Source organism: Rousettus aegyptiacus, unplaced genomic scaffold, assembly GCF_014176215.1.
Source record: "Rousettus aegyptiacus isolate mRouAeg1 unplaced genomic scaffold, mRouAeg1.p scaffold_m13_p_14, whole genome shotgun sequence".
Taxonomy (NCBI): Eukaryota; Metazoa; Chordata; class Mammalia; order Chiroptera; family Pteropodidae; genus Rousettus; species Rousettus aegyptiacus.
The window spans coordinates 44719530-44731723 of record NW_023416289.1 but is presented as its reverse complement, the minus strand read 5'-3'; the positions used below and the strand labels follow the sequence as shown (position 1 = coordinate 44731723).

Genomic DNA, 12194 nt, shown 5'->3' with positions numbered 1-12194 from the left:
GAACCAAAATGTGGGGGTTCGGTTACTCACGGCCTCTGGTTCTCTCTGGTCTGAGAGAGAGAGAGACAAGGAACGGTGAAGAGCGCGGAGGGAAGGGGGGACAGGGACAGACATTGGTGGCCGCCGAGATAGGGGGAGGCCGCGAAGACCTGGAGCGGGGTGGGGGTGGGGGTGAGGGTGGGGGTGGGGTGGGGTGGGGGACTGACTAAAAGGAAGGAGGCAGGGGGGCGGGAAGCGTGGAAGACTGGACGCAGAGAGAAACCCGCCCAGGGCGGCCCCTGGCCCCAGAAGCGGGCAGCTGAGAGGCGGGTGGGGAGCGCGGGCCGCTCGCGCCCCGCCCCGCCCGCCGCCCGCGCCACCGGCGGACAGCGGGTTAAGCATCTCCGAGGTGGAACTTCCGGATGTGACCACAGAGAGAGAGAGAGAGAGACCGGGAGAGGGGGAGAGGGAGCGCCGAGCCGCCAGCACCCCTCCGGGCCGCGCACACGGGGAGCCCCGCCGCTCCCTGCTGCCCACCCCCCGCCGCCCCGGGCCGCGCCGCCCCCTCCCCCCACTCCAGTCTCCCCGTCTGCGAGTCTGTCTCGGGCTGGTTCCGTCCCCCTACGACCCGGGGAGGAACCGGGAGCCCCGGGGAGGGGGCCTGGGGCGACCCCCCCACCCGCCTTCCCGCCCCTTCCCTCCCTGGCATGAGCCCCCGGCTGTGACTCCTGCGGGGGGAGGGGGCTGGGGGGTCCATGCTCGCAGCCCTCGCACTGCCCGGCGCCTGCCACTGACGGCGGCGGGGGTGGGGGGCTGGGCACCCAGCCTCCTGCCCCACCCCCTGGCGTCCGCGCCGCGGGCCATCTGGGGCCGCTGCCCCCGTCGGCCCGGCCCTGGAGGGACCCGGGAGCTGCCGCCGGCGTCAGCCCATGGCCCGGAGGGTAGGTCTGCGGCGGGCGCCCCGGTGCCCCGGCCCGTCTCCGCCTTCCCCTCCCGCCACCCCTCCGGCCCACCAGCCCATCCTGACCTCTCCTCATCTCCCTGCCTCTCTCTCCCTGTCTATCCCTCTGTGTCCCCTACTCTGTCCCTCCATCTCTCCCTCCGCTTGGGCGCTTAGTGTGCCCCCCACCACTTCCTTTCCTGCCCGCCCCCCAGTCCTCCCTGCTCTACTTTTGTTCCAAGTCCTGGAGGATTGAGGGTGAGGACGGTGCTGGGAGAGGTGGGGGTCACGGGCTGGGCCGCCCTCACCTCTTCTCCATGTCCTGGGGCCGGGCCAGGTGGAAGGAGTCAGGCCAGGAGGTAAGCAGGCCCCTGGGGGGTGGAGGGGGACCCACCTCACATCTTACGCTGTGCGATGAATGGCAGCGAGCAGTCGAAAGCAACTTCAGGGCCCGGAAGTTAGGAGAAGAGGAAGTGGAAGAGGAGAGAAGGAGACACACACGAGACAGTCCTCAGCGCCCGCCGGGCCGCGGGGCCGGTGGCGGGGACTTGCTCGCCTTCTTGCTCCCCTTTGCCTCTCGAAGCGTCTGTTTCTTTCGCTCCAAGAAAGGGTTTGACTAGGACGATTTCAGGTCCCTGGCTTCCCCGGCTTGTGTGCTTCTGTGTTGACTGACCGGACCCAGAAATCGCCCCCGGATGCCCGTGGCTTCTCCTGGGGGCTGGGGGCGGTCTGCACGAGCAGCCTTGTGCGGTCGTGCGGGGCTATGATGCTTCCGCTCAACAAGAGTGTGTCAAATGTGTGCCAGGAACTGTGCTAAACGCCTCAGTCACTCACTCATTCATTCATTCATTCATGTGCTCAGGGCTCCTTCATTCATTCTCATGTCTGGCCTTTGGCTGTGAGCGTGTGTGCGCGCGCGCGTGCGCGTGTGGTGGATTCGCATGGTGAGTGGGGTGTGACAGTTGTTAGGGCACACTCGGACGTGCGCATTTGACAGCCGAAACGAAATCGAAGCGTGGACCGTGTGTGCGGACACTTGTGTACAAACAACGTCTCGCTTTCGCAGGAAGTGTCGTGATGGAGCATCTCGTTCTCGTCCGTCTCTGCTTCTCACTCCTGTAGCCTCTCTCTCTGTCTCATCCCCTCTACCCGCCCCCCACGCCCCGTCCCTTTGCATCTCTCTCTCCATCCCCTGTCTCTTTCTTTCTTTGCCTTTCTTTCCATCTCTCACCATTTCTCTCTCTCCCTCTCCCCTCCCCTCATCTCTGAATGTCTCCCCGGCCCCCTCCCTGACTTGCTCCCCTCCTCACCCTCATTCTGTGCGGAGCTGCCAGTTACCAGCCAGCCGACCCCTGACCCTCAGACCCGAGACCTGGGTCCATCTTTTTCCGTCTGAATCTCTGACAGCATTTTTCATAGTCCAGGGGTGCAAAAGAAGGCCGTGGGACAGGGCCCTCCGTGGGACATGGAGGGGGAGCACAGGGGGCAGGGCTCAGACTCTTGGGGAACCGAAGGGTGGGTTTCTACAGAAGGAAGCGGGGTGCATCTCCTGGGGCTCAGGGTTGGGGGCTTTCTTGCTGGTGCTGAGGCCTCCCTGGGGCTCTTCCCCTTTTGCCTCCCCTCCCCCCAGTATGATGAGCTGCCGCACTACCCAGGCATCGTGGACGGCCCCGAAGCCCTGGCTGGCTTCTCCGAGGCAGCACCTCCGACACCCAGAGCCTCCGGGCCCTACGGCCCCCACCGGCCTGCCCAGCCCCCACGCCCAGGCTTGGACAGCGAGGGCCTGAAGCAGAAGGATGAGATATACGGGTGAGTGGGCACCGGGCCCTGGGCTGCGGGCCTCTCCGCGCTTCTTGGTCTCGCCAGAGCTTTTTCTCTTTCCTGACTATGTCACTGTCTCTGTCTCTCCATCTCTTCCCTCTTGGTCTCCCAGCCCCCTCCTAGGTGCTCCCTCCTTGGAAGACCCCTGCCCTCCCCTCATGAACTCTGTCTTCTCCTGCTTCCTCTAGACACCCCCTGTTCCCGCTGCTGGCCCTGGTCTTTGAGAAGTGTGAACTGGCCACCTGCTCGCCCCGCGATGGGGCCGGGGCTGGGGCGGGGCTGGGTGCACCCCTGGCCGGTGACGTCTGCTCCTCCGATTCCTTCAATGAGGACATCACAGCCTTTGCCAAGCAGGTGGGCACCCTGTCCACCATGCATCAGGACCTCCAGGGAGGGGGAAGGTGGGAGATGGGGCGTGCCCTCCCTGGCCTCTCTCTTCCTCCCAGGTGCGCTCGGAGAGGCCCCTCTTCTCCTCCAACCCAGAGCTGGACAATCTGGTGAGCCCTGAGCCCCCCACAGTACTCCCTTCTGTCCTGCCCTCTGTGGCCTCGGGGTTGGTTGGGAGAACGGGGAGGAGGCCACCTGACACACGTCCCCAGGTAGAGATAGCCGCAGCCCACCGGCAGTCCAGTGCAGCCTCAAGTCTTGGAACGCAGATCGGATGCTCTGAGTTCAAATCTGAGTCCTTGCCGTATCCTGCAGGGCTGCGGTGAGGACTCAGTGAGGTAACAAGAGTCAAGAGTCGAGGGCACTTGGCATGGGGCCTGGCCCGGAAGGGGACTCCGATGAGCATTAGCTGCTCTATCAGGGACAGACCCATGCTGAAATGAGTGCAGATGCTTAGCCGCAAAGGAGAAAGGAGAGGAGGGAGAGAGGGAGAGAGGAGAAAAGGAGATGGGGGGCGGGGGGGGGGGCACCCTGGCTTCGTTCCTGCTCCAGCTCCCGCCAGGGCCTCCTATTGGCCGAACCCTCTGACAAAGAGCTCTGGGAAGTGTAGTTTGCGGGTGAAGGGTAGGGAGTGGAGTGGAGGCCAAGGAGGCCTGGGAGGGGGCGCCCTCACCTGCTTCTCTCTCCCTGACTCTGAGTCTAACGCTCTCTCTTCCTTTGGTTCGGGGACTCCCTCCCTGCGCGTGCTCACTCTGTCTGTCTGTCTATCTGTCTGTCTCTCTCTCTCCCCCTCTCTCTCTCTCTGCCCCTGTGCTTTGCGTTGTGACCGCCTCTCTGCTCTGGCCCTCTATCTCATCTCTCCTTTCCTCCCCTCTTCCTCCTCTTTCTTCTTCCCTCCCTTCCTCTCTCCCTCCCTCCCTCACTCCCCTCCTGTCTCCCTCTTCAGATGATACAGGCCATCCAGGTCCTCCGTTTCCACCTGCTGGAGCTGGAGAAGGTGAGGCCTCTCGTGTCCCCTTACGCGCTCTCCGCCCCCCATCTGCCCCCCCTCGTCCCTGCACCCCACCTCAGGCTCTCTCCCACTTCCCGTGTGCCCCAGCCCCGGCCCCCGGGTGGCCCCCCCAGTACCCCGGTACCCCCCTCAGGTCCACGACCTGTGCGACAACTTCTGTCACCGCTACATCACCTGCCTCAAGGGGAAGATGCCCATCGACCTGGTCATCGAGGACCGGGACGGCGGCTGCAGGGAGGACCTTGAGGACTACCCGGCCTCCTGCCCCAGCCTCCCGGAGCAGGTGGGCCGGGCGTGGGGCCCCGGGCACCCCCCGGCAAGCACACTCACGCGCATGGCCGCAGAACCATGCACAGACGCGGCCACGCCCACACGGGTTCCCGCGGGGCCACGCGGGTGCTTGTAGCCACCCCCACTTGTGGCCAGGTGTCAGCACACGCCACACACTTAAACACCCCCCACAGGCGCAGCACAGCGGCACAGAGCACGCAGCCTGGCGGAGACACCGTCATTCCACGGTGTGTGCGCCCGCGACACATCCCTCACACACAGGACGGCCACACAGATACATGGTGACTGAGCCAGGCAGCCCCAGCTCCTGCCACGCAAATCAGACACAGCCTAGACCCAGACGGACCGCGGCTCCCGCACACATGCGCCCACGCGCTGCCCTAACCGCAGAGCGGCCGGCCTGCGGGGGCCGCGCACACACCGTGCCATTCGTCCTCCAGGCTCGGAGCCCACGGTTTCATCAGCGATCACACCACAGCCCCGCCTTGCTGGTCCCAATGAGGGTGACCCCCAAAAGGCGGTCACGCGATCAACACACCCATAACACGCACCAGTCCGCGAGAGCCCCGCGAGTGTGGTGGTCGTATTCCCGCCTCCGATTCAGTCCCTTGGTAGTCGCCCCCGCCCCCAGACAGAGTCACAGAGCTGCCCGCCCGATCGTACAGGAATCAGGACAACCGCACACTGTGTCACTTAGAAGAGCGTGGCTTTGTGATAGTCAGCTACAGCCACCTGGCCATCTCAGAGAGTGACACAACCCACTGTGTTTCTCAGGAAGGGTCAGGTACACCGGTGTGGAGGCTACAGGTGACAGTGGAGGCTCTGGGTGACAGTTACAGCAGTGCTCCAAAGCCTTCACACCTGACATCTGCAGTCGGCACACGAGCCACACTCAAGAAAACGATTCCACACAGACGTCTGCAGACGACGCCCCTGAGCCATGTGTCTTGGGGCCAAGCCCCAGCAGGGTGTAGATGATGCTCCCACACTGGCCATGTGGGCAGGGGTCATTTACAAAGCAGCGGGAAGGGGATAGGGGAACCGGTAGGGGAGGCGGGGTGGCCCGGGGGTCAGGAACAGCTGGCAGCTGTTTCCAGCACCCCCACACCCTGTCTGCTCCCAGCGTTGGAAAGGACCCTAAGCCGAGTGACAGAGAGGTCTTGGTGCAGGGAGTATGGGTGGGCGGGCCTCCGGGGACACACGGCTAGGGCGCTATGTCCCCCAAGGTATGTCGGAATTTGGATAAAGAAAACACACACCTGGACTCCCTGATCTCCAGTTCCAAGGGAAAGTCTCTAAAAACTGAAAGTATTTTTTTCCCCCAATAAGTTTCATGCAAACTCATCTGGCAGCAAAATCTGACCTGAACTAATGAGAGGCTATTTATAGCCTTTATTTATTCCACCGAGTTAAATACTCATCCATTTTGCTGCAGAAATGTTAATGAGCTTGGTGACGAGGTTGTGCCCCTGCCGAGGGCATCATGAAACGCACGGTGCGTGCGCTGAGCGACTCTGGGCAAATGTGAAAAGCTCTGAATCCTGAAGCGCCTCCAGGCCCCCAGGATTTCCGATAGGGCGCCTTAGATGTGCAGAAGCTCGTCGTTATGGAGTGACCGCTCTGTGCTTTTCTGTAAATGAACTCAGCGAATGCTTCCCACGCTCTGGGGTGGGGACCGTCACTGTCGTCATTGAGCTGAGGCACAGAGAGCGGCAGGAGTTGCCCGGTCATAGTCCAGAGCCTGTCTGTGGTCCCAGCCGCTGTGGGATACTGCACCCCAAACCTTCCTATTGACTCCCAGCTCTTGTCTTCCAGAATAATACATGGATTAGAGACCATGAGGACAGTGGGTCTCTACAGCTGGGGACCCCGGGCCCGTCCAGTGGGGGCCTGGCCTCACAGAGTGGGGACAACTCCAGTGACCCAGGTGAGAGAGAAGCTTGGAGAAAGAGGGGGGACATAGGAGTCCGTCCAAGGATTGCAGCTGGACAGCAGTTAGGACTTCAGCGGGGCAAGATGGCTGGGTTGTGGGGTGGTGTCTGGGGTGAGGGTCCCCCACTCTCGCCATCTGCAGAGTGTTGTGGTTCCTGCCCCTCAGGAGACGGGCTGGACGCAAGCGTGGCCTCACCCAGCTCTGGGGGTGAGGACGAGGAGCAGGACCAGGAGCGGCGGAGGAACAAGAAAAGGGGCATCTTCCCCAAGGCGGCCACCAACATCATGAGGGCCTGGCTGTTCCAGCACCTGTCGGTGAGTGCCCGGGGGCAGGGCGGGCACAGGGAGGCACGGGGGAGGATGGCCGCACAGAGATCCAGACATGGGAGGCCAAGGCAGCGGGAACACCCAGGGAGAATTTTAAGGAAACGGCGACTGGCCAGAGGTAAGCATCCTGAGCACGACCTGTGTGCCAGGTGCTACCAGGGCTCTGAACTCATTTGGTCCCCCACCCACCATTGGCCCATCTATTCCTTAACCCGTCAGTCATCCACCGTCCAGCCAAACCTAGCCTTGGAGGGCAGAGCTCTGCAGTCTGCAACCTGCAGGGAAGGAGTGAGGCCCAGAGCCCTCACCTCCAGAAGCGGGTTCAAATACAGCAGGCTGGCCTTAACCACTGCACCACACTGCCTCGTGGGGAGATACGAAGGAGAGAGGGAGAGGGAGAGAGAGACAGACAGACAGAGAGACAGATAGAGACAGACACGGATACAGAGAGAGACAGAGACACAGAGGCAGACAGGAACAGAGACAGAGACAGACAGACAGAGATTAACTGAGGGAGCACCCCGGAGACAGAAGGAAATTGGGTCGGGGAGAGCCGAGCACGGAGCCCTGACAGGGAGGTTCAGGAGGGACTTGAGAGGGACTCGGAGAGAATTGCACTGGCCTGTGCTTCCTTTCCTAGCAGTGGAGTCCCCAGCTCGGTCTCTCCCGAATGAGAGCTGGCCAATTAGCCTCTAATTGCTGGAAGAGGGCGGGGGAGGGGCCACCCGCAGGCCTAATTGCTCCAAGCTTGGCTCGGCTTCGCTCTGCTGGGCTCCAGGGAGCGAGGAGAAGCTCCGACGAGCTGACTGTTCTGACCTCTGCCCCAGCCTGGGCTCGCTATTCTTGGGGACAGGGGTGCCAGGCTTTGGGGCTCAGGTGGCAGCCTGGCAAGCGGGGTCACTCTTGTTGCAGCACCCGTACCCCTCGGAGGAGCAGAAGAAACAGCTGGCGCAGGACACGGGGCTCACCATCCTGCAAGTCAACAACTGGTGAGGGGCCCTGGGGGCTCAGTGGCTGCGGGAGCGTGGGGCAGGTGGTCGGGCGCTGTCCGCGGTGCTGAAGGATGCCGCGCAGCCCCTCGGAGCCTCGCCCCCTCGCTCCTGCTTTCCCTCCCACCCAAGGCCTCGTTTCCCAGCTCTCCATGTCTTGGCGGGTTCTTCCCCGCCTCTCTCCTACCTTCCTTTAACATCCCTCGTTTCCATGGCCCCCTCCCAGGTTCATTAATGCACGGAGACGCATCGTACAACCAATGATCGATCAATCCAATCGCACAGGTACAGGGAGAAAGTGGGGAGAGGGGGCCTACTCCTCCCCAAGGAGTGTCCAGGCCTAGGCTCAGGCATCCCGGGGCTCAGCCTGCACCACTCAACCTCTCTCACAGGACAGGGTGCAGCCTTCAGCACAGAGGGCCAGCCCGTGGGGAGCTACACGGAGACACAGCCACACATGACCGGTAGGCCACCAGGTAAGGCCCCAGCCCTTGACTCAGCCACGACCCAGGACACGAGGCCCCTCCTCTATATGGCGATGCCCCACCTTCTGGGATTAAGTTAATAAATAATAATAAGGGAACCGATGAAGCAAATGCAGATTGTCCGGTGCCCAGGTGCCCACCCTTTCCTCGCAGAGATTGCTTATTCCAGGTTCTGCCCACCCATTGGAAGACTCCGCTTTCTCTTAAAGGACCAAACACCCTCTTAAACGATGTCTCAATTTGTCCTGATAGAGGACTCCCTGATGAAGAACAGGTTCGGAAGACTCACCGACCCTCCTCTTTTGTCTTCCAGGATCGATGGGGATGAGTTTGAATTTAGAAGGGGAGTGGCATTATCTATAGAGGCTGGATTCAGGAGACACGTGAGTTTCCTGTGTCTAGGGGTGCTGGGTTGGGGGCTGTGCAGCTCTCGAACCTTCATAAGACCCCTGGACTCCAATAGCAGGCCACCTAGAGCAATAGCAGCAGGGACCCCTGAAGTGAGGCTTCTCCGAGTTTTGGTGAGAAAATCATCCATCTACCCATCCACCCACCGTCCATCCATCCATCCACACATATACACACCAGGTACACATCTACAAATGCCTATGAAGCTCTCTTGCAATGCCCTGACATGTCTCAGGTAGGGTCCTGACCCTGAGAAGACTCTGAGCTTGTGAGGAAGTGGAAATCAGAAACCAGTGGCAATCTGTACACGGCTAAAACAATAACACAGAGCTTGCTCAGAGGAGCTATCAGGGAAGACTTTGTGGAGGAAGTGGCTTCCAGGTGGGGCATCGAAGGATGAATAGGAGCCTACTGGGTAGAAGTGGGGAGCAAGCTACTAGGGTACATCCTTTTACTTTCCCAGGTCCTAAGACTTTCGAGCATCATCGTATTTTGTCTTCATGACACCCCAAGAAGGAAAAACTATTGCTTTTCACTTTACAGATGAGGAAACAGGCTGAGAGAGAAGAGGTTACTTGGGCAGGTTCGTCCAGCTCAGAAAAGCAGAGAGAACAGCACGTGCAAAGGCCCAGGGTGGAGAGGCTGCCTGGAGTTTCTAAAGCACAGATCAGAGCTTGACTCGCCCTGGATTAGAACCCTTCTGTGGCTCCCTAGTGCCCGCTGGATGAAGTCCAAACTCCTTAATTTAGCACCCATCCATCCGTCCATCCACCATTCATTTGATACACATGTCATGAGGACCTCTGTGCCTGGCTCTGTGCTGGGTGGTGCTAGGGACAGAGCAGTCACCACGAGAACCTAGCCCAGCCCTATGGGGCTCCCAACCCACTCGGGGAGACAGACTCATCCCAGACAGTGACAACCCAGCGTGGACAGGGCTGGGATGAGGGAACGCAGGACCTGGAGGAGCTCAGAGAGGATTGGCTCAGGCTGGAGGTTGAGGGAGGACTTCCTGGATGAGGGGAACTTTGGAGCTGAGTCCGGGAGACTAGGACCAGGGGAGAGAGCCTATGCAAAGGCCTGGAGCACTTAGGAACCTCACAGCTGCGAGGCAGCCAGGGGGAGAGCTGGGCTGGGTTAAGGCTGAGAGCCAGGTGGGTGAGCTATAAATTCGGGGCCAACAGCAAGGCTAGGGAATGAGAATGGAGATTTGGGCGGACTTGGGCATGGAGGGGCACCGGGAAGGAGAGAGGTGGGATTGTTCAGAGCCTGGCAGGTCAGTGTGAGTGCGCGCGCGTGTGTGTGTGTGTGGGGGGGGTTGGCTAACAACTCTGCTATGACCAATTGTGGCAGGTGTTCCTGATCTGAGTGTCAGGGGACCTCCAGGATCACAAGTGATAGAGAGGCCTCTCCTCCTAGTCCCCCGTGGGCTGTCTCTTTTATTCTCCCCCGTCGCCCCCAACGCTTGTCTTTTTCTCTTTGTGTCTCATTATTTCCGTCTCCGTTTTGTGCATCTCAGCGTGTCTTGTTGGTTCTTTCTCCACATCTGCATCTCTGATTCCGTGTCTCGTCCTCTGTCCCATTCAGTCTCCCTTGTTTTCCTTTGTCTTAACATTCTCCTTGTTTCTTTTTTCATCGCCGTCTCTCTCCCTCCACTTTGGTTCTGACTCTCCATCTTCCCCTTTCTTTCTCTGTCTCGGTCGCCCTTACTTTGGGACTGAGGGGGACGAGACAGAAGGGCTGACATCAGGGAGACACCTCCTCACTTCCTGACTGGGCCTCTCCTCCCCTCTGCACAGACCCCAGACTGCGGACTGTGCCCGCTGGTCTCACACCTGGTCCTGGTCCCCGCCTGGCCCTTGGGCTTCAGGACCTGACCTCCTATGGCTCTCCCACTCAACGCCTACCTCCCTGAGGCCCCACCGGGACATGCGAGAGACCTGAGTGCCCACTTGAAGGTGTCTCAAGGACAAAGACAAGGCCTCTGGGCTCTGCACCCCACTTCTGCCCTCACGTCTGCCTGGAACCCGAGCTGAGATCCCGGGCCTGGGTCTTCAGAAGATGGTGGCCGGAAGGCCCCAGCCTCTAGGACAGAGATGGAATTGGGGGTGGGCTGGGCCGTCGGGGGAAGAGGGTCACCCAGATCTGACATTTGGGGAGGTTCCCTTCATCCTCCCAGCCCATTCCCCTCCTCCCTACCTCCTACCTCCCTTCTCTGATGTCTTCTACTTTTTTTTTTTAATGATAAAGTCTTAAAAACAAAAAGCCACCAATCTGAATTCTTAGGTCTCTTACAAGATTCAAATTCTCACTCCTTTGAAGCTCAGAATCGATCACTCATAATAACTGATCTTGTTTATCCTGCTCTGTCCTTGGGCACTCCATGTGTATCTGTTTTTGCCGTGTAACAAACAACCCCACACTTTGTGGCTCAAAAACACCCACAATTTTTAAGCAAACCGTTCTATGGGCTGGTGTCTTAACTAGGCTCAGCTGGGCAGTTCCCATAGTTTCAGCAGGGCCTTCTTAAGTATCTGTTGCCAACTGCAGGCCAGCAAGGGGACTCTACTTCTGGGGTCAGCTCGTTAGCAGCAGGGGCCACAGGAGTGACTGGGCTGTATGGTCACATGGGCCAGCAAGCCTGGCTTGTTCACACAGTGGCTTGGCTGGACTCCCAAGGGAGGGCAGGAAGGCCCGAGGCTCAGCTCTCACCCTAGGTTATCTCCCTAACCTCCTAGTCACAGGTGTCTCAAGCCCAGTCCAGAGGTGAGGGAGGGCAAGGACAGGCCACCCCTCACTGTGGGCGGAGCTGCCTAAGTCACCTAGCAAGGGAGTTGGTTACCGGGAGGAAGGAAGAATGGAGGCCACTTCCGCTTCCGTGTCCCACACGCAGCTCCCAGATTATTTGTTTCATAAGAGACGGGCAGGCTGGGCACGAATGGGCCTCGCCCACTGAGAGAGATGCTGACTGACGGGGTTTCAAATCCCGCCTCGGGAACATGATGCTGTGGTGCTCTGGGCAAGTGACTTCACGTGCCGGAGGCTTAGCCTCTTGATTGGGAAAGTGGGGATGGCAGCCGCAACACCTGCCTCCTGGGTCTGCCACGCCGATGAGCGGGATGTGAGAGGGGAGTGCTGAGGATGCTGCCTGGTGCGTGGTGGGGGCTCAAGGTCAGGGGTCATCGTTTGCAACCGAGAAGCCTCAGCCCTGAGCTGAAGACAGACAGACGGACGCGGTGCCCTGGAATCAGGTGGGGAGAGAAGGCGAGCGCCTTTGCTGGGATTCATTCATTCAGGCCACAGGTATTTCCTGGGTGCTCTGTCTCCTCACGGTAGTGAGGAAGCCCTGCCCTCGGGGAGCTGGGGAGCTGCCGCCCCAGTGGGGAGGCCCGTGCGGGTCCGGGAAATGGGCACATCGTTGAGTTCCTTAGGAGCCGACAGGCAGGGCAGGGTCAGGGCGGGTTTGGCCTGCTACCGTTATGCATTTATTCTCCCTTCTCTCATGCATGCTGTGAGCCAAGAGCCTTATCCTACCAGTGCACATCTTAGACTGTGGGAGGGTCATCGGCCCCACTCCAAGGTGAGAAAACAGAGGCCCAGAGAGGCGAAGCCACTCGCCAAGG

At 60.3% G+C, this 12194-nt stretch overlaps 1 protein-coding gene across 8 annotated transcripts; it reads left to right on the top strand.

The window, feature by feature from the left end:
• The first annotated feature begins 220 nt into the window (after positions 1-220).
• Positions 221-10840, top strand: MEIS3 (Meis homeobox 3). 8 transcript variants are annotated; one of them, XM_016155384.2, is made up of 13 exons: positions 343-920; positions 2550-2728; positions 2929-3094; positions 3187-3237; positions 4074-4124; positions 4324-4422; positions 6246-6357; positions 6529-6677; positions 7602-7678; positions 7905-7963; positions 8071-8154; positions 8477-8546; positions 10371-10840. In XM_016155384.2, exons 1-12 carry the CDS (start codon positions 909-911, stop codon positions 8524-8526), a joined length of 1089 nt encoding a protein of 362 aa, XP_016010870.1. In that variant the 5' UTR covers positions 343-908; the 3' UTR covers positions 8527-8546; positions 10371-10840. The 8 variants fall into 8 exon arrangements, with proteins under 8 accessions (XP_036087628.1, XP_016010870.1, XP_016010868.1 ...); XM_016155382.2 differs by having other exon boundaries at positions 345-920; positions 4273-4422; XM_016155381.2 differs by lacking the exon at positions 343-920 and adding an exon at positions 1097-1278 and having other exon boundaries at positions 4273-4422.
• Positions 10841-12194: the final 1354 nt, after the last annotated feature.

What these genes read in the sequence shown, in the direction of transcription:
- MEIS3 (XM_016155378.2), top strand. Translation starts at nt 2,385, where the DNA reads ATGGAGGGGGAGCACAGGGGGCAGGGCTCAGACTCTTGGGGAACCGAA. An exon ending in TCACAGCCTTTGCCAAGCAG is followed by an intron (nt 3,095 to 3,186) that starts GTGGGCACCCTG and finishes TCTTCCTCCCAG; the next exon opens with GTGCGCTCGGAGAGGCCCCT. An exon ending in ATCCTGCAAGTCAACAACTG is followed by an intron (nt 7,679 to 7,904) that starts GTGAGGGGCCCT and finishes GCCCCCTCCCAG; the next exon opens with GTTCATTAATGCACGGAGAC.